Here is a 22,159-nt window from a genome sequence, read left to right as displayed (position 1 = left end):
TTGGTGCGCAAGCGTGTTGAAGTCAGATTTTGGCGACACAGCGGCAAAATGAGTGCCCATGCTCCGGAGATTTGTGATTCAAAGCGTGAATCGATTACGAATGCTCCACTTCAATCGCCAAATTCACACCTGTTACCACAATATTTTTTTGTTGTTGAATAAGATATGTGATGGAGAAAGTTCGAAGGAACCTTTCCTGAAAGCGGCAACCTTATCTATTTTGATTTGGGCTTATCCACGCGAAATAAGAACAAGCAATGGGAATTTAAAAATGCCGCCATTTTGCCGAGTAAGATTGCTCACGCGTGACAAGCATGCGCACTCATTTTGTCACTGTGTCGATTTTGGCGATTTTGGCTACACTTTGAGGGACTTGCGCAGTCAAGCTAAAGGTTTTGGGGCCGAGAACGATAAAAACTAATAATCAATAAAGGACTGCCACATATCAAATTACCGACTTTTTGCATTTCAGTCATGAGAAGTAGCTCAAATTGGTTCATAATTAACTGGAAATTTGTAGTCAACACCTGCTTATCTTTTATCAGTTCAATATTAACTAGTGGGTTTTGTTTATCGTTCGTTAATAATTAATAACAGATAAACATCTGTGAACCAGCTGTAGCGTTGGCGATGCACTTCACTCAAAGGCCAGTACCCAAAGGCCGTTCTTATCTTAATCTCTTCGCTTGATTGTTGCGTTAGGTAGAAATCCTTCTACTTTTAATTGTATTAAAAGCGGGCTTCAAAATTTCATTGTGATTTCATTTCAGCATCGTAATTCACCTATCTGTTTAAAGAGTAAAAACAGGTTCGAAAAGAAAAAAGAACGAGTTCACGTGCTTGCGAGTTTCGTGTAGTGAGCTTATCTCGTTTCTCGCCTCCAGTGCTCGTCACGTATCGATGTCTCAAAAACAATGTTCATTAGTCTACTTCTCAACAGGCTATTATCACAGCTACTGGTGGAAACTAACAGTTGACTAAGTGTGTACCGTCAGTCTTGCTTCAGTTGTTGTCACTGAATTATGTAAAATTTTCTGATTAGATCAACCAGGGTCTCGGAAATTTGCATTACCCCTTTGCCCTTGTAGAACTAACAAAGCGTTCGGTAGACCTTCACCAGCTAGCTGTGTCATGAGGCATCCAACAACAATGATATAACGTGATTTGTAGTGCTAGTGAAATTACAAATAAAATTCATCCACATTTTAAGATAACGTTTTGTTTATTACTGTTACTGTGAAAATGTGGTAGGATGAGCCAATTAACAGTCCTTGTCAGTAACATCACCCCATTTCATGTCACCAGAACGGTTCAAACACTTTGCTTATTGAGGCACCCACCCCCCCCCCCCCCATCCCCTCCTCGACATTATGATCGGTATGGTAATGCATTTCTACGGCCAAAAGTGGAAATTCCATATGTATATGTTCTAATAAACTTGTAAATTAAATTTATCCCCACGAGTCGAAATATTTATGACGAAAGTGGCCCGATTTTGAAATCGATAAGGTTCAACGTACGAGTCGAAACTGACGCACGGTTATCCTGGAATGCTTGATAGCTCAGATATTGGGGGTGGATGATGTCATATTCTTCTCACGCATTTGATCTTCTATCAGTTGCTGATAAAGGTTTAGTCTTACTTGTAAAGAACAACAAAGGACTACAACAGCGCGGTGAAAGAAAACTAACCCAAAACACAAAGTTTAACTACTTGATCAGTAGTGTTACTTCCCAGCAGGGATGAAGCTTAATCCATACTTCAGATATTTGTTGTTTTGGCTGTCTATCGGACAGTCTTATAAATGTAGTGCGAAACATTCGCGACACCGATATCATGAACAAACTGCTGTTAATACAGGTAAGTGTAATGTTCCTAATGAGAGCACAGTTAAATAGAAAATTGGACACAGTTTGTACAAACACAACAATTTTACTGGTCGACGATCTACGTCCAAAGAGAGAAAATTTAATTAGCGCTGGTTAAAATGAGTTTACCGACAGAATCCTGATTTTATACACCAGCGTGATACTGAAAAGAATAAGTGTGTGTGCGTTTCCCTGTAGTTTTTTTCTTTTTTTTTTTGTCACAGTTTGTTTGTGTCCACAATTTATTTGTTCTATATGTGGACGATAAATATAAAACAGTTTGCAGTTCACGAAGTTGCCGTTTCTTTCTTTCGGGTTTTGTAGAACAGTTAAACTAGAAGTATTTGTACATCGCTACATTAGATGAACTGTTATGTTTTGAGGCACAATCCCAGTGTATCAAGGTTAAAATCTGCTTTTCACCTTTTTCCATTTGTTGTTGTCACAATCCACTCTATGACGAACAGTTATATGTTTCAGATAATTCAGTATCTATCATCAACATCAAACAAGGGATGTTTACAAATTTGTGACCATATATGAAGCAGACAACAAGGAAGTGCTAGTTATAAATTGTAGAAATCATCAGCTAATTGTGAATAACGTAATGTGGATACAAGTCTGTGAAAATATTACATAATAATACAACAAAATGCATGAGCGAATTACAAATGAGGTGATACGGATACAAATCTGTGAGATATATGCGTTATTGACCAAGCGTGAGATGGCTGGATATTGGCCAAGTTCTTTTTTTGCGTTTTTATGGACCGAACGAAGTCGAGGTCCATAAAAACGCAAAAAAAGAACGAGGCCAATATCCAGCCACAAGCTTGGTCAATAAAGGATTTATTATATGGCTTTTATCTTCAAGTTAAAACTACAAAAACGAAATAAAACAAAACAGAACAAGAAACTGTTCTGCTCGGAAAGAAATTCTTCATAGCCGGCCGGTATAAGATTCATTTTCAGTGCATTTTTGGATCAGCATGTAATCATGGAAAACAAGGAATCCTAAATTATCTTAAGGCTCCAACTTTGTAATGGCTTAAAGGGAGTATACAATAATTATTGAGTACAAAAAATTTAGATTTTCGCAAGTGCGGGAAGATTTTAATAGAATCCGGCAAACTCGCCATTTTCAGCCGATCGCCCGGTGGCGTAAATAATAAACACTTTTACACAGTTTTCGGCCTCCAATCAATAGTTCTTGAATGAAACAATACATTTTGAAATTATATGCAAACATTAGCCGAAAAATAGAGCGGGTAACTAAAAAAACTGGCCGAAACTTTGATAAGATTTTGTTGTTTACAACAAGCAAGACGCGGCTAAATTAAAAACGTGAGCTTCTTCGGCGAACTTGAGAAAAACACTTTTCTGAACCGCTCTAGACACTTAACGCAACTTTCACTATGCTATGATTTAAATACAGTCAAATCTAGAGAACTAATCAATTTAGTACTCGACTTGAGACAATAACTTTTACAAAATTAATCTCTACACACAGAGCAACTCACCGATTCAACTCGCTTTCATTGTAGCTGAAACAAAATTTTCACTACACCAGGATGATTCTATTCTCTTTCCTTTCCTTTAGATATATGTTGACACGGTTTACCGAACATTTTAGTGAACATTTTCGGCCAGAACAACGAAAAAATCGAAGAAAAGATTGCATTGTTCCTCGGAATTAAACTTTCGATGCCAAGTGGACGCGCAACGGGTAATCCCGAGCGGGCAAGATAGCTCCATCTTGCCCGCTCTGGTGGCCAATCACAGCGCAGGATTTGACTCATCTTGCCCAGCCATATAATAATATTTAGTTCTTATTAACCGAGCGAGAGGTCTGTATGGGAGAGAATCTTGACCGAGGTCGCCAGTACAGACCGAACGCAGTGAGGTCTGTACCAGCGACCGAGGTCAAGATTCTCCCATACAGACCGACCTAGCTCGGTTAATAAGATGTTTATTATATGGCCAAACAGGAAATCAAAAGGAAAAAAGTGTATTGTTCCCCTGCGCGGGCTGTTCAAAGTACAGCTTTGTACAAACTTCGTCAATAAATGAAGACAAAATAACCGTTGTTTTCCTACAGGCTTAACGAAAATTTTCTAAAATGCGACCAAAAGTGCAACAAATTTTAATGCCTGTCTGTGCCGCGATCGCTCAGCGATAAGTTCTCATTCAGCCTTGCGATCTTTGACTGATCACCACGGAAAACGTTAATGTTAAATGTGCAGCCTTCAAAAATTGCTTGAGGTTGGATTTGTTGGACTGTGAAGACATTTTGCTGAGTTGTAGTGGAGGCACTGACTTGGTTTTCTTCGAACTGAGCGGATGTATCTGGTCCACGATTCAGGACAGTAGACATTTCTCGCTGTCGCTTGAGAGATGCTGAATGCTAGCTGCCGAGGCTTTTCAAATTTTTATGACCGCTTAGCTGTGCAACGAAATTTGTCTGAACGTCTGCTTCGAGGAGTCGTCCATCACTGGTCTTCCTAACGGAGTGATTAGAAACCTTCTTGTTTGTTTCATAGAGTTTGGCTGAAGCAAAGGCGTTTTTGAGGAACTTGCCAATTTCATTCTTTCCGAGGGGCCTATCCAGGTACCCTAGTTCGTCACTTGGTTTTCGTCGGTGATTTACGGCGAGATAAAAAGGAGCATCTGGATCTAACATGGCTTCGGAACGATGGCTTCGAAACACTTTGTAAAATTCAACTGGGCATCTTCATTTGTTTTTGTTTTTGTTGATCAGACTTCCTTTTTCACGCAAGTGGCGTTGAAAACTTCGCTGGAAGCCGCTTGATGTACACAGTTCGTACTCGGTGCCATCTTGTTTACGAGCGGAGATAAAAAATTCAGACAAAGGAAGGTCGAGCATGTTTTCAATTGCTCTAGACTCTTTCATCGACTCACAAAATTTCTTTCTTGCGTTTAAGTCGCTCTTAGTCTTGTATTGAGAGTTTTTGGATTTTTGCTCTTGCAAAAACTTCTCAATTTCGACTTCATCTTTGCTCGTAGCTTTCTCGGCTGGACTCAAATTTGCAACGTTTGCTCATTGTCTTTACCTGCTTCCAAGTTCAGGGCTACTGGTTCTTCCATTTAGTACTGTATTAACAGGAACAAGCCAATTTTTTCTTCTTCTTTTGTTTGTAACTTTTTGAGGACAAATGTTACATTAAATCGGTCTAGATGCCGGTCTAGATGGGAAAATCTAGACCGCCGTCAATATCAATTTTAGCCAATCAGGTTCTTGAATTTGATCGTTTCCAGTCCTTTTGAGACACGGCCATATAAGATAATACTAAAAGGACGCATCCTTGCTGTGCATAATTTTTTGCGTCACTTAGCGCGCGCACAACATTGCGGGATTTCCTTGAGGTTAAGCTCGGCAGGAAAATAAATGGTCATTTTCTTCTAAACGAGCACGGTGACCCCCATTATTTAATGCATCAATTTAAATGTCATACGGTTGACCACTATATATCGCGATTTAAAGAAAAGTTTAATACTCTAATTTGAGATATTTTTATTTGAATGCTTTAAAAAGCACGTATTTAGGTAGTGCTGCTTACGTGCACACGCAGCAAAATCTTCAATTTCTTTCATAATCTTAATTCCAGTTCAATGAAAATAGTTTGTTGTGTAAGATTAAAGTAAATTTTGTTGAACTGCTTCGATATTTTAATGCAAGGTATTAATTTTTCTAGAAATGATAGTTCCCTTTTCTGATTACTAGCGTTCCTTATATAAACCTCGTGGGTCATCTATTTACTATAATAGTCATCCAGGTTGCACAAAAACGAGCACGGTGACCCCCATTTTTTATTGCATAACATAGTCATGAACTGGACTAAGTCTTAGACAATTTTAAATACTCCTTCTTTTTCAGCGGAATCACCTTAAGTTGTTTGTTTAGCGCAGCGGGTCGTTTCTATTCAATGTAAAGGGATTCTTTGATCTTAAGCTAGAAAATATTGTGAGACGGGTCCAAGATGGAAAAACAATCCCCAGAACATAGATTCTTACAAGACTCTGAACCCTGAAAAGTAATGATCCGAAAGTCACTGCTGGTGCCAAATGTCTGGTGGTTTCACCGACATATATATTACACTTACAGCCTGTACATGTATGAATACCACCTGGGAATCGAACCCTTAACACTGATTCACTGAACATGTTTATTAACATGTAGGAAGTGAAGGCTAACCTAATGTCTAGATCCTTACGATATTTCTTAGCAATAATCTTGATTTTGCGTTGCGCTAAAAAGGAAAAGGGGCTTGAAAAAACGTTTGGTCAATTCTTTAGATGAATGGTCGTTCCGGGGTGAATCAGTTGAGGGGCTGTAAACCACCTGAAGGTAATGATTCACTTACCCTTTGCGGTATTATTCTACATGGGAAAAAGGTTTTCATCAGAATAGATGTTAATTGTTGGATGTTAGTGTGAAAACCGTTTCAGGTGTTATTGATTTTCAAGGCCCTGTCCACTAATGTGTAAAACCCAGTACCTGTTAAAAGACCTACCTTGTATGCATTTTGTTAGTCTGATGATGGCGTATTTCGTACCGAAATATAACTTGCTTCCAACTTAGTTAGTGCCATTTACTGTCTGAATTCTCTGACACAATGAACATACTCGGATTATCTTTCATTCTCTGTGTACTAATGTATAATTAAGACCAATTTTGTAAGAAAAGGGTGTAAAACTGAAAACATAGTAGGTAGTCCTGCTAACTGCAGGCTACAAAGGCCTTTTTCAGTTTTGTAAAAATAAAGTTAATGTTGTTGTTGTTGTTGTAAGTTTTCTTACGAAACACTGATTTTTGTGGGAAATCGGGCTTACTGTTGTCGATAAGGACATCTGAAAAAGATAGTTTGTGGTTTTCCTCCTTCATCATAGTTAGCCTGCAGAACAGACGTTATTATTATTATTATTATTATTATTATTATTATTATTATTATTATTATTAAATGGCAGTAAAAACTTCTGGATGTCCAGATTACCTAAACAATGATTGGGCGGCCAGCCGTAGCCAATCAATGTAACAACCAAATTACAAATTACAAATTTACAATTAACCTCCGAACTTCTAATCATAAAAATCCTAGTAATTAAATGCTAAAACTATTTGTCATCCATAAAATCCTAAATCTAAATACTAAAAGTTCTGTTCATCGCGATGAAAACACTTAAAAAATAAATAAAAATAAAAGTATAATAAAACGCCTAATGTCCATTATTTCAAAAGCTTAAAGCGCCTGGCAATGTTGAGTGAGCTTGTAATAACTGATTTCTGTATCTGCAGAGCTATTGTGTCGCTTTTACCTCCCACTAGCTCTTTAAGTGCCTTCCTGACATCTCTTGAATAACCTCCGAGTACATCCACAATAATATTGAACTGTCTCACACGATATTCAGGATATCTCTGCTCGAGCTCCCAGCGTAATGGCCCGTACTTTGTTGTCTTCTCGGCATCTTTCTCCTCCCTGTTTTCAACCCAAGGGCAGCTCATCTCTATCACCGATACTCTCTTATTCTCCTTGTCCACGATGGTGGCGTCGATCCTATTCGCCTTTACGTGCGTGTTATCTGCATACAGGGGAATGTCCCAATATGCTATCGCCCTCTCATTCTCGTACATAGGCTTAGGCTGGGTTTTCGAAAACCATGGAACCTCTGATGTAACTAGGTCCAGTGCCCTGATCACTTGAAAAAACAAAATCTTAAGAGCGTTGTTATGCCCTACCAAATACAAAGTCTGTGCTAATGCCCCACATCCAGCTAGCTTATTATTATTATCATTATTATTATTATTATTATTATTATTATCATTAGTATTATTATTATTATTTTTTTTTTTTATTTTTTTTTTTATTGCGTTTTTCTGGAGAGCGGAGGCAAGCGCGGAGCGCGAGTCACGAGGACGAGAGGGCCCCCTCCCGTAGGGCGTGACTCACGCTCCACGTTAGCCTCGTGCTTGCCTCCGCTCGTCTGAAAGAAGCAAAAAAAAATAGCAGTAAAAAACAGTGATTAACTGTTTGCAAGGACATCCGTGACAAGATGAAAGTACCGGATCCTGTAGTGAAGGATCTAATCAGCAAAAAAATTGAAGAACAAATAATCTAAAAAAGAGCAAGGCTGATTTCACGGTCCGAGAAGTATATAAAAAAATAATAAGTGTTCTGCTGGCTACTCCATAGTGAACTTAACGTTGGTTTGTTGTCAGTTGATATAACTCATCATTCTCGTTGTAAAATAAACAAAAACGTATCATCCGTATCATAGGAAATAACTTCAGAGCCATTGTATTTTTCTAACCAAATCTTCTGATGGTGACACATAAAAAGATTGGCAAGAACAGCTGAGAGGGGGAACCCATCAGTAGCTACACCGTCCGTTTGATCGTAAAACTTCCCGCTGAAAGAAAAGTGAGTCGGCAGTGACAAAAACAAATAATTTCTTGAGACAAGACTGGTTTAATTTAAGATGGTGTTTACACTCTGCAGTGAACCGCTAAGTCGAGCGGCATGTTAGTGAATAAACACAGCTTTGCATCCACATCGTGTTATTCACAACTACCCGATGATTTCTACAATCTATAATTAGCACGTCCTTGATATCTGCTTCATAAAGTCAAAAAATTTGTAAACATTCTTGAACTGACAATGGATATTGAAATGTCTGAAACATGTCTTCTCCTCAAACGTTGTGTCGTTATTTATAAATTTTTAATATCTATTCTACTGCTCCAAAAATTCCATATCAAAAGTAACAGTCAATTAAAGAAAGATTAAACAATTAACGTCAGTTTACTTAGTTGAGTAGAACATAACTGGATGCACCGTGCGTACGGGCAAATTTTTTTCAGGGGGGAATAGAGTTAATTTGCCCGAATGAAGCGTGTTAGTCGCTAATGTACAGAGACGGTGTTGTCGGGGCTACGTGAATCCTATTCACAAGAAATAGCCGACAGAGCTTTTCTTGCACGAGTACTTTTTGGTTTCCTGCGTCTCCCTATATACCCCTCGGAAAGAGTAACGGGAGGCCACTTCCATCCCCGCTTACGTTTTAAACTAAAGCCAAGGCCCGTAAGGCCGAAGTACGTAATATTTAGTTTCACGAAGAGAAACAGTCGAGTGTTCGAGAGCGAGCCCTCCACTTATCTTTCGCCATTATATCACAGTGGCTGTTGTGAACATGAGGTTAATAGTCCTGCACGATTCTCATCCCATTGTTCTGTAAAATCTTCAAATGTAAACTGTTATCGGCACTAGACCCGTTTAATTTTTTAAACACTTGTCTATAGGTAGACGTTCTCAAAGACTTTTCGTTTCTCATTTCTTTTCAAGTATAAGTATTTTCCGGCAGAGAGGTTGATCGCTCGTCCGCCCTCTTGCTGGCGCTCCATGTTCCGCCATGGCCAAGCGATAGTTTGTTTTATGAGTATTTTACACCAGGTAAGAATTCCTGCGCTCGACTTGTAGGCAAATCAATAATCTAGCAACTACTGTGTAGGAAGGTCAATTATGCGTGAAATATTTGAAATCAGTTTTGAGTCATTTTGTGGTCTTATTTTATTTCGTTTGTTTAAACTTCCCAGGCTCAATTATGTCGCAAGATAAGGTTATTCTCCATAAGAATTCAGTACTTTCTGGAACGTAAAGGATCTGTACTGAATTGTAAAAGTATGGCGAGGGGATAAAGGAGAATATTTTTCGCGTGCACCTGATCTTTTCTTTACTCCCACAATCTGTTCGCCTGCAACTTGCCATCTTCAAAGTTCTTTTATAAGTATAATGCGATTACATCCCGAGCTCGGTATGTAAATATTGCTGTGGACACCAGTGGTGACAGATATACAGCGAAACAAAAATGGTGCAAACTTGTTGCGGTAACTAAAATGGTGTTCTGAACATCTCTCAGTTAGGTCATTTGACATCATTCGACTCTCACACCACTGATATAGAATATGCGTCAACCCTCCCCACCCTTTCCCCAAATATGTAGTTAGAAAGAGGCCGGAAATCCAAGCTACATTGTAAGAGTTTCGACTCAGCTTAAAGAGAAAATAAACTTTAGATGGTCTGGGCGACTATGCCAGGAAATGAGAAAGTCAAGTAAAAAGTCATTGTAAAACCTAATTAACGTAACCGATCCAAGTTTAAGAAAATGTGAATCAGTCTTTTGTAAACAGAGCCGGCAGAGCTAAAATTCAATAAATGAACTCAAGAAGACAGAGAAAAACACTCTTTCGACAGCAGAAACCCCTGATGTTTTAACTGCTTCAGAAAAAGTTACTGATTGCACTCTCAAGAAGCTAAATCTCCAGAAGCAACATGTCTTGAATAATGATTACAACTAATGTTATCTCTTTTTCAGTGGAAAACAAACAAATATATGAAGGGGATATATTTCTGGATAGAAATACCATGGATCTTCTGAAACAGCTAAGAAGGCGCCCCGCTAGAAGTGCAATTTCAGCGCCCAATCGCAAATGGCCTACGAATGAGATACCTTACGACTTTGGAGCAGTTAGTAAGTACTTAATATAACAAGGAATACTTTTCTTAGTATAAATTTAAGACCCTTTTAGCCTGTGGTAATGTAATTTTCTTTTAGTACTTTTTTTCCTTTACAATGGCATCCAGACATTGTGACTTACTTGACTTATTCCCTGCTACTCCCGGTGGAGCATAGGTTCAAGGAAACTGCGGCCCGCCATCTCCATCTGTTTTGGGCTAGCGTTTCAAGCTCTCTCCAGGTATAGCCTGCCTTGCCAACCTCATCGTCTACTGTTCTCCTCCAGCTGTTCCTGGGGCGACCTCGACCTCTCTTTCCCTTTGGGTTCCATCTCAGTGCCGCCGACCGGTTGGCTCAGTTGGTAGAGCACCGGGCTCCCGTGCGGAAGGTCGCGGGTTCAAACCCCGGCTGGACCAACACCCAGGGTCTTTAAAATTAACTGAGGAGAAAATTGCTGCCTTTCTAATGACATCTGCAAATGGTTATACTTTCTGGTCTTCTCGGATAAGGACGATAAATCGTAGGTCCCGTCTCACAACCCTCGTTCATGATTACTTTGTTGGACGTCAAAGAACCCACACACTGTTCGCAAGAGTAGGCGACGTAGTTCCCGGTGTTGTGGTCTGGCCTTCTATCTTTCACATTAATGCTTGGGTTAAGTGGGTGGGTGGGTGAAGGGTGAGCTCTAATATGGACTTCACATGCTGACGTCCGATCTCACCCCATAGAAATGTAAACCGCCATGAGACTTGGTGATATGTGCGGTATATAAGAATTCATTCATTCATTCATTCATTCATTCATTCATTCATTCATTCATTCATTCATTCATTGCTTGTTGGTTTTCTGAGGGTGTGCCCGATCCAACCCCACTTGCGTCTTCTTATCTGGGTGTCGGTTCTCTCTTGTTCAGCTCTTTTCCACAGTTCTTCGTTCCTTATGACCTCTGGCCAGTGAATGCCCATGATGGACCTCAGGCATCTGTTGACAAAGGACTGCAGTTTTCTGGAGGTTTCTTTGGCTGCCCTTCCATGTCTCTGAACCATACAGGAGGACAGACTTCACGTGGTGTTGAATATCCTTAACTTCGTCTTTCTGGACATCACCTTTGATCTCCATACAGGCCTCAGTATTGCAAAAGCAATTCTTGCCTTCCTTCCCAATCCTTGCCAGTATGTTCCCACCATTCTTGCTGATGTTGCTGCCAAGGTATGCATGTGAAGTCCTCTACTTCATCGATTGCTTTCCCATCCAGCTTGACGTTATCCACGTTCCTGGTCATAACCCTCGTCACCTTTGTATTGGATTTGCTGATCCTAAGGCCCGTCTTCGCTGAGATCTTTGCAAACCGCGTTACCGTGGGCGACAACAGGCATCCCTGGCGCACTCCTGTTAGCATTTCAAACAGCTCGGAGAGTACTCCATTGTGAAGCATTTCGCATAGTTCTTCTGAATGAGAGCTATATTTTTCTCAGGGATGCCATAATGACGTAACAGCTTCTACAACACTACCCTACCAATGCTGTCAAAGGCCTTCTCGTAATCCACAAAGGTCACGAACACGGGAGAGTTCCACTCGAAAGACTGCTCCACAATGATCCTCACGGTGGCTATGGTGGTACATGACCTTTCCTTCCGGAACCCAGCCTGTTCATCTCGCAGACGGTCATCCACCTCTTCTTTCAGTCTCTCCTGGATTATCCTGTTCAACACTTTTCCAGCAGTTAATTACAGCATGATGCCTCTCCAGTTCTTGCACTCCTTCAGATCTCCCTTCTTCGGGAGCTTAATCGAATAGCCTTCTTTCCAGTCATCTGGTACCTGATTTGTTTCCCAGATCTTACCAAACAGGTTGTACAACACCTCAGCCGAGGATTCCTGGTCTGCCTTGATGACTTCTGGCGGTATGCCAGCTGGACCAGCTGCCTTTCCATTCTTCAGAGGTCTGATGGCTGTCTTGACTTCCTCTTTACTTGGTCTGCTCTCATCAACTTCCAAAAGTGTGTCGGCAGGTGCTATGTCTGGAATCTCGCTCAGCGGTGATCTGTTCAGCAGTTCCCTGAAGTTGTCTGCCCACCTTTTACGCTGCTCCTCTTGGTCGGTGAGCAATTCTCCACCCTTGGCTCTGACAGGTCTGTCCGGGATCTCTTAAGCACCTGCCAGAACTCTTTCATGTCATCCTTGCCTGCTGCTTCCTCTACCTGTTTTGCGAGACTGTCTACGTAGTTCGTCTGTCTTTTGTAATGCTTCGTTTGACCTCCTTGTTGGCTTCGGAGTATTTGACCTGAGCGTCTGCTTTCCTGACTCTCGTTTTGCTATGATTCAACACCTCCTTCGCCTTTTTCCTGACCTCAATCTTGTTCAGTGTATCCACGCTTACATAGGCCCTGTGTTGTTTGGACTTCCTTCCCAGTGTCTCCCCACACGTCTCCCTCCATGCGTCTTTTATATGCTGTCACAATTGGTTAACTCCTGTTTGGTCCTTCCCCTCGCTCAGGTACCGGTGTTCCTCATTTTCCTGCAGACTTGTTGACAACTGGTACTTGTTGGAGATGGTAAGCTGGAACCTCTTCATTGTCTCCTCCACCTTCAGCATCTCGATGTTGTATTTGTAAGTTGTCTTCTTTCGGCCGGTGTTGAAATTCTTCAGTTTCAACCGGCATCTGCCCATGAGAAGGTGATGATCTGAAGCTACGTCTGCCCCTTTCTTTACTCTGACATCCAACAGCGACCTTCTGAACCTGGATGACACACAGATGTGGTCAATCTGGTTCTCAGTCCAGTTTTATGAAGAAACCCAAGTCACCTTGTGGACCTTTTTGTGTGGGAAAACACTTCCTCGGATAACAAGCTTGTTAAAGGAACAAAAGTCAGCAAACAGCTCTCCATTGTCACTCGTTTCACCAAGACCATGCTTCCCTGTCTCGAAGCCTGTATTGTTGCTCCCCACCTTGGCATTGAAATCTCCAAGGAGCAGTATCAGGTCCTTCCTGGCTACTCCATCTATAACCCCCTGTAGCATCTCATAGAACTCCGACTTTACTTCGTCATCCGCATCGTTGGTTGGGGCATAGCACTGGATATTAAAGGTGGCTTTGCCCAATTTTGTGTAGAACCCAGCTGTGATAATCTAACCTATGAGAGAGTTGGCAGCTTGCGGCCTCAGCATGAATCTAACTCCCTCTGTATGGGGGACATTTGCACTGTCATGGCCAGAGTAGAGGACGGTCTGTCCAGTCGACAGTTGTATACACCCAGACTCGAGCCACCTTGTCTCGCAGAGGCCCAAGATTGACAGGTTGTATGCGGTCATCTCAGCAGCAATCTGCGCACTCTTGCTCGCTTCTTACATAGTCCTGACGTTCCATTTACCGAACAGTGTGGTTTCCTTGGGAGTAAGTAGGGGGGTCGGCATCACGGCTTCCTTTCGGCTTTCCCTGTAATGCTCATACGGGTCCCCGAGGAGACCCCTTCTCCTCCTAAGACAGATGTGACTTTGCTCGTGTTTCCTATGGTTTCTGTAATCGCTTTGTATCCGCTTAGTGGGTGATTGGCCCACCAAGCCCGTTGGCCAGGCTTTTCAGGGTTCTGAGCAGGCCTTCAGGGCTACTGTAGCGGCCCGGAGGAACCAATCCCCCGCCATACTTCACCCCGCACAGCAATCCCCTACTTACCTGTTCCCAGCTACCACGACGTGGACGAGGGGTTGGACTTTGGTAGCCATCCAGACATTGTAGGATACTCGAAATAATTAGAAATTATGGATGTTCAAAAGATATATATATTTCTGCACTATGTAATTGCCAATGGGTGAATTTTGCTTGTGGCATTTAATATTGGTGTGCAAGACAAAAGATAAAAGGTTAAGCGGGGGGAGGATACTCGGGTATATTAATGACAGGGATAATAATAATAATAATAATAATAATAATAATAATAATAATAATAAAAACACGTAAAATATGATCCATTGCGCATTACAAGTACAATTAATAGTAACATATAAACAAAAACAATAGATGAGGTTAAAACTTAATGTAAATAGAGTAAAGTAACGAAAAGTTAAAATTGAAATTGAAATTAGCGCTAAAGTTAAACCAGTTAAAATTTACCATATACAATAAGAAATTTAAAATGTGCGAATGACCTTCAAATGTTACATAGGATTCCCAAAAAAGGTCCAACAGCCCATAACGTAACCACAAAAAGGTTCCATTGAAAAAACAAACCCTGATACGATTTTGACATAAAAATGAGAACCCTGGCTTTAACTTCAATTGTCAACCCCCATCCATAAAATAAAAGTCCTTACGAAAATTTATTACCCCATAAAAGTGATCACAAGATCACAAGATCCTCATAGGAGCACTGTAGTGACCTGTTATCTCAAGGAACAAAGTAAGTTAAGCAAGTTATAACGTACTATGTGAAAATGTGGTTCAACGGTGAGGATTCCAACCCCGGTCTGCTGCATTCAAGGCAGACGTAATAACCACTACACTACAGGCGAATCCACAGTGACAGCGGACGAAATAGCACCGCTTATTGTCATTACGTCACTAAGATCACGGGGTCGCTCACTGATTCCACTTAGGATCGACCAACAGCGACCTAAATATTCCAATGTTTTGTCAAATGAAACAAAGAAAGCAGGGGAATATTCATACTAAGTGAATCTGCCGAGTTGAGTGAGCGCCCGGAAAATGCGCGTGAAAATTAATCCTTAATTCTACTCGGCCTATAGTCGGTGAATTTCCCTACAAAGTGTTTGATGTGCCCTCTACTGATGAGTAATCTGTTTGCAAGAAAAGTTCGTTAAATTGTGTTAGTTTAAGCACGCGCCGGCGAGCGTGAATTTGTGGCGTCACATCAAATGCCAAAAATTATTATCTCGGCTTCCACAAGGTGTACAGAGACGATTGAAACGGCAAAATACTTTGTCTTTACGGCTGGTATTCGCTATAAAGCTGTTTATGATGTGCCGTCTATTAAAGAGTAATTTTCTCGTGCTCGATCGTTTTATTTCTCCTGCTGCTGTGCCATTTGCATTGGTCTTACATTTGCTGTGGTGCTACCTACGGTCGTACGGACAGTGACGTCATAACCAAATCCAAATTTTCCGACATCGATGGGTTACCATATTTTTTACCCATGGTGCTTTGCGCCTTCGGCGCGCGGAGCTCCTCTATAAGCTTATCGAAGCAGTTGACAGAAAGGAAAGGAGAAATTCAATGATGCTCAGCAAAGAAATAATAAACATTTGCTGTGAAAACGACGAATTTCAAGTTTACGTTCGTCTAAATATTCACCACAGACTTAAAAACTACGTGTTATTTATTACAAGTGGGTTATCATGAGCGACAAAAATTAACCTTTATAACTTATCAACATTTCGTGATCGTGGTTGTTTTTTGCTTTACAAACTGCTCTCAAGCTACTTTTGATGGAAAGTTACGTCTATTCCGTAGCCATGAAAGCGTCAGAACGGAGGGAAACCATCGACGCCATTAGCAAGAGCATACATTCAAACCTCGTATATCAGTTTGCTTTAATTTTTAACTTGAAAAGTTGCTGAACAGGAGACATTCAACGGTGATGTGTGAGAACACCGATTAAAATATCTCTCAACTCAAGATGTATTTGTTGTTTTGTCAGGGATAAGTAATATAATTCAAAGTCTTTCCAAAAGTAATTGAGTAAGAACAATTATAAAAGAGATGCTGTATAGTTTCTGATTCCCGTTTGCAAAAAGAGCACAGATTGTCTGAAATATAGCCGATTTTATGTAATTTTGAATTAGTGTAAAGTATAGAGTTTAATACCTTAAACTGAAAGGCCTGAACGTATGGCTCAAAAGCAACTGAATGGGGAAGACAGAAAGCTTTTTTCAACGCCTCATCAGATTAATTAAATTCACACTTTAGTTTTTGTGCATGATTAGGGAAGCGTGCCTTTTTACGGACAAAAAGGGAATAGTAATCTTTAGATTTCTTTTTAGTTACATCGAAAAGACCACTGTCAGTTTTGAAGGATGGATTTAGGACTATGGGATTCGGTTTATAATTAGCATTTCTTAAATTGAGCGGTATGGAGTGGCGTAGACCAGTCCATTCCAGAAAATTCGTCTTCTCTATGTATTTTGCCTGTAATTCATAAGAGTCAATATTATTAAGATCAAAGCGTAAGTCGCCCACAGTTCGAATCCCATTATTGAAGTACCTTTTATAGAAAACTGGCTTATTATTTATTCGTATTTCTTGATTATTCCAAATAAAGTAATGCCAGTTAGTATCATTTGCATTGTCTTTGCGAAACTCAGACCACCATTTCAATAACTCTGCATAGAATTGAGAATTAATATTTAAGTCTTTAATATTATAACTGCAATTAAAAAGAACCAGACCACCTGTTTCTTTTAGAAGATATTCTAAATAGCTTTTCCAAACGCCTGAATTATCACCAAAGATTCTTTTCAGCCAGGAGAGGCGGAGAGATTTGATCATGCTTTCAATATCAACCATTTTGAGGCCACCTCCCTCATAATTATTTATTGCAGATACTCTTGTTACTTTGTCTTTACCTTTCCATAGGAAATTGTATATCAAATAGTTTAATTCTTTCACTATATGTTCAGGGGTAGGTAGCAAAGAAGATATGTAAACAACTTTCGGCAAGAGCAGAGTTTTGATAGTAGTAACCTTCCCGTAAAGGGATAACCCCTGGAGGACCAGATATTAATTAATTTTTTTATCTTGTCAAGCCTTTTTGAGAAGTTTTTTTGAAAGAGAAGTTTTTTATCATATGAAAAGAAGACTCCAAGGGCTTTTATTGGATCGCTCGGCCATTTGATTCCGAGCGGCTTCATTTCATTTCCTTTCAGCGATCCCAGCCACATTCTCTCTGTCTTTGAGCTATTGACCTTTAAACCTGATATATTTTTAAAATTCTCTAGCAACTGAAAGAGTATGTGGGCCGACTCTATGTCAGCGAGAACCGCAGTTGTATCATCAGCATATTGTAATAATTTGGTCTCTTGCTGTTCAATTACAATTCCCTTTATATCAACATTTTCTCTGACGGGAATTGCCAAAGTCTCAACAGCTAAAAGAAAAAGATAAGGAGACAAAGGGTCACCCTGCCTGACTCCTCTTGAAAGGTTAAAGTATTCTGATGACAAGCCATTATTTATCACACAGCTTTGAATATTCTTATAAAAAGTTTTTATCCAACGCTCAAATTCAGGGCCAAAATTGAAGGCATCCAGACAGTTAAACAGAAAGTTCCACTCTAAAGTATCAAAAGCTTTTCGAAAATCAATAAATATCATCAGACCAGGTATATTTTCTTTTTCTGTAAAATCCATAATATCAAGAATTGACCTAACCGTTTCACCGATATAGCGATCTTTAACGTAACCGGATTGATTACAGTGTATAATATTAGGCAGGACATTTTTAAGTCTGGAAGCAATTACCAGAATGCCCCTTACTAAATTACCTGTTACTTATAGGAAAAATTTATTTATGGGGGTGTAGAAGAAATAACGAACTTCCGAATATAGGTGGTTACAAATTTAAAGTATCGTTAAAGTATGACACAGAGAAATTTATTTGTACGAAAAATAATACATTAGACATATTTAAAAAGAAATGGACAATACTTAGACCTATTTAATATATATATGACTTGTACGGGTGTGACTTTCAATTTTTTGTGAGTGAGTGCATGAGAGCATGAGATGAGTGAGTGAGTGTTGTGAATGGTGTGTTAGCGGGCCAGCGAGTGAGTAAGCTAATTGTAATATTGTACAAAGTGTAAGTGCGTAAGTACTGTCTAGTTTATTATTGTATGTAACTGTGTGTTTTCTTGCAAATAAAAATTAAAAAAAAAAAAAACGGTGATGTGTGATGACGTCATCACACGTAATTTGATTTGAGTGATATTTTAAGGCAAGTGTTTTTTTCATGTGGTGTGTCATCCACCTTGGCTTCAAATTGTTACAGTTATTTGGCACTGGCAGTTATTTATGTGCAAAATACTCTGGGAAGGTTCTTATTATAATTATATATTCCTTTAATAATCGGTAGTAGTAGTAGTAGTAGTAGTAGTAGTAGTAGTAGTAGTAGTAGTAGTAGTAGTAGTAGTAGTAGTAGTAGTAGTAGTAGTAGTAGTAATAGTAGTAGTAGTAGTAGTAGTAGTAGTAGTAGTAGTAGTAGTAGTAGTAGTAGTAGTAGTGGTGGTGGTGGTGGTGGTAGTAGTAAGCGTCTTCATAATGTATTGCCCATGTTTCTTTAATTTGTATCAACACTTGTTCACAGGTTCGCTTGTGAGAGAAGCCGTTCAGGATGCAATCCATGCGATTGAAAAGCACACGTGCATCAAATTTGTACAAAGAGAGAAGCAGAAGGATTATATCCATATTGTCTCCATTGGAAAAAGGTAAGTCTTTCCACGATATTCATCAAGCGCCGATCAGAGGGCATTCTGACAATAAGTCAAATACAAACGATGGTAACAAAACTACTAGTCCAATGAGGCAGGTGCTTGGTCACCTCATGCCAAACCTGTGTTTTTATCCCTAACAATTGCTACTTGCACACTCCGTGGAAACTATATGGGTTAAATAACTTTAAGTAATCTGCTCTTTTACAGTTGCTGGTCATCGATCGGTCGGAGCGGAGGGAAACAAAGGATTTCTTTAGGGAGTGGCTGTCAGCACAAGGGTAGCGCCATACATGAGCTTATGCATGCTCTTGGTTTCTTCCATGAACAGTCTCGGCTTGATAGAGATAAATACGTCACTATTTACTGGAGCAATGTTGACAAAGGTCTGCCTTTTCAGTGTGATGTTAAATCGTTTAATGTCAACTAAACTTATGTTTGATGGCCCCAAACGGATAGAAGTAAAAACTTACTATCACGTTCCGCTACCCCACACATGCGTCAATTGTTTACGATTTTTATCGTCGTTATGGTATGTATTGGTAACAAACGTTCTGCTTTTTGTATTTAGGCCAAATCCACAACTTTGGGAAGTACAGTCATGGCGACGCAGACCCTTTGGACTTGCCATATGACTATGCCTCGATAATGCACTATCCACGTTACGCTTTCAGCGGTAATGGCTACCCAACTATCATACCTAAAGACAAGAATGCCGTCATCGGTCAGAGGAATGCTCTCAGCAAAATAGATGTAAACAAGATCAACAAGTTTTACAAATGTTCTTTTTATACCACAGCTGTTGCTTTTACTTCAGAGCCAACACCCTCCACCATAACAGGTTATCAATCATTCCAAAACTCATTAATAATTCATAAGCCCATAGACCTACCCATTGACCAATCTCGTGCAGTGGTTTTGAAACCCGATAAAACCTCCTCCTTATTAGTTTGCGGTGTTTAATGTTTTTTTTTTTCGTATGCTAATTTCCAACGTTCACAAAAGCATCATTGTTATGAACTCTCTTGACACACGTTTTTCCAGGAATGTTTTTGAAGCCGTTCAAAAAACTCGCAGCACGTGTTTTATCGGGTCTAAAACCACCCGGCTGCGCCTCATAGTTTTAAATCCCGATAAGACACTGCTGCTCGTGTTTTAAACATTACTTAAGCCTGGCTACACATGAGCAAAGTTTCCTTGATAAATCTTTGGATAATTAGTACATGTTCACATGTAAAACTGAAGTTAGGCAAGTTTACAAACCTGAGTCATCTTTGACAAGTTATATTCACCCAAGTAAACGATTGTCAAGCTTCCTTTCGTTCTTATGAGTACATCAGTCTTTAACACACGAACAAGTTTCCACTAGCAAGCTTTTCCTTGGCAAGTCTCTTTGTTAACTTGCATACCCGTTTCTAAGCAATCGAGAGCAAGGATACCTGTCAAGGAAGAAGTTGCCAAATTTTGCAGGACACACGAATAAATAAGAACTTGTCCAGGTTTTCCTTAGTGACCAACAGTGTTGCCACTTGTTTTTAGCAAGGATACTTGTCAAATAAAGTCAATCAATCAGCTGTGATAGACCGTTGTGTGGAAAATCACTATTTGAAGTTTTGTGAAGGAATTCAATCATTCTGATGAATTTATTTCTGTTAAAATTCTACAGGAAGCTAATATTAAAGCTAAAGCTAAGGAATTACGTGGTGACGTTTGTGGATTAATACCCACAGGTTTACATCCTAGCACAATTTATTAACGATTTGGTTTTGTGTTCTTTTCCAGCTGGTCTTTCCATCCTGCATTTCTGTCAGAATAGAAACCGTTATTGTCATCTGTGGGCACGAGCTGGCTACTGTAGGCACGGGAATACAAGCTATAAACGTTATATGGCAATCAACTGTAGAAAAAGCTGTAAATTTTGTTCATCATACTAATGGTTTTACTATCGCTATTTCCGCTCGATACTCGAAGGAAATTAAGGCACGGGTCACATAGCGATTGGTAAAGTGGCAGGTTAAAAGATAATTCTTAGATGGCACATTAAGGCAAACTGCAACCACTGTGCAAAATGTATACTGATTAGCCACTTATTCGACGCATATGATAATTAAACGAAGATCTCCCTTAACACCTAATCAAATTGAGGAACTTTACTCTACTTAATTTTTTCATTAAAGGAAAGTAAACGTTGTGAATCATATAAAAAAAGGTTTATAAGGTTAAGTCAATATTATATAAAAGGGAAATAAATCAATAGCGATGGTAGTGGTAGCTTGTTATATCTACACATCTATAAGGAACAAATTAAAGTGATCATCTAAACAAACCTTACATCCGTTTAAACTAAACAGAAAAGATTTTGATTGTACACCACAATACGGTACACTACAACATTGTGTTGTCTTGTATCGGTAAATGGGACTCAATAACTCAACTGATGAGTTAAAATGCAATACATGGAGGGAATTATGTCTAAAGAACTGTTTATTGAAGCCTACTTTGCACAATTATCTGATTCTTTGTTATGTGCTTCCTTTATTGACTTTATTTTTATAATCCTACTGAGACTAATTCAATCTGCGATCGAAATCAACCACACAAAAGAGAAGACGAGTTGTGGCTCAAGCTCGCACCATAAGAAAAAAGTTTTTTTTTCTTTACGTCAATTACGGAACACTACATGTAGATGTGTGTAATCATTTCAACGAAAAAGGAAAAATAAGGAATGCCTAAACGGGGTTTTGATCTGACAATAACATAGAGACTCTCATCCGAACGTTTCAATGATGAATCATCATATTGGTGATCTTTCAGACGGGAAGCCAAACTACCTGCTAAGTATTATATTTACTTTACGCTGAGAACAGACTTGGCTTGTACGGATTCGTCCTGTCAAGTAAATAAAGTTTGGTGCCAGGGATAAACTTAGCAGGCCCTTTGTTGGTTCTCTTTCAATGACCACTTAACATGTTCTTCTAAAAACGAAAACAGCATTAAAGTTTAAGTTACATATTTTTCAAATACGAATTCTATTATAATTTCGTTATTCATACTTTGTGTGTGCTTTTAGGACAGCGTTTTCTCGCAAGGACGGCATATTTGATGTTGGGAAATAAAAGGAAAAGTCAAGCAATAAAAGGCTTTTTATGGAACAGTATCAATCAGTATACCAAGACGTTTGTTTAGAGATCTACCGCAGGTCGTGACCTGGCAAAACAATGCTGGATGTCTATTCAAACAACTTTAAACAAATTATAAGAAAAAATTACCAAATCTCTGACAATTCACCTCTTTTTCACAAAAAAGAAAGTTTCCATCG

The 22,159-nt window shown here is 39.5% G+C and overlaps 1 protein-coding gene across 2 annotated transcripts; it reads left to right on the top strand.

Annotated features, from left to right (window-relative positions):
- Positions 1-1,449: 1,449 nt before the first annotated feature.
- LOC146476686 (hatching enzyme 1.2-like) lies at positions 1,450-22,040 on the top strand. Of its 2 annotated transcripts, none has more exons than XM_085114266.1 (6): positions 1,450-1,861; positions 10,258-10,413; positions 18,717-18,837; positions 19,051-19,121; positions 19,412-19,681; positions 20,623-22,040. In XM_085114266.1, the coding sequence occupies exons 1-6, from the start codon at positions 1,744-1,746 to the stop codon at positions 20,772-20,774; spliced, it is 888 nt and encodes a 295-aa protein (XP_084970392.1). In that variant the 5' UTR covers positions 1,450-1,743; the 3' UTR covers positions 20,775-22,040. The 2 variants fall into 2 exon arrangements, with proteins under 2 accessions (XP_084970392.1, XP_084970391.1); XM_085114265.1 differs by having other exon boundaries at positions 1,454-1,861; positions 19,051-19,226; positions 20,623-22,039.
- Positions 22,041-22,159: the final 119 nt, after the last annotated feature.

This window comes from Pavona decussata, unplaced genomic scaffold (genome assembly GCF_977016875.1).
Source record: "Pavona decussata unplaced genomic scaffold, jaPavDecu1.1 SCAFFOLD_75, whole genome shotgun sequence".
NCBI classification, from domain to species: domain Eukaryota; kingdom Metazoa; phylum Cnidaria; class Anthozoa; order Scleractinia; family Agariciidae; genus Pavona; species Pavona decussata.
Note: the sequence above shows the minus strand (reverse complement) of the source record. Positions and strands in the feature narration are given on the sequence as shown.

Bases quoted from the DNA above. Each gene is read 5' to 3' on its own strand.
- LOC146476686 (XM_085114265.1), top strand. From the start codon at position 1,744: ATGAAGCTTAATCCATACTTCAGATATTTGTTGTTTTGGCTGTCTATC. The intron at 10,414-18,716 runs GTAAGTACTTAA...ACTTGTTCACAG, and splicing joins TTACGACTTTGGAGCAGTTA to GTTCGCTTGTGAGAGAAGCC. The intron at 19,227-19,411 runs GTCTGCCTTTTC...TTTTGTATTTAG, and splicing joins CTGGAGCAATGTTGACAAAG to GCCAAATCCACAACTTTGGG.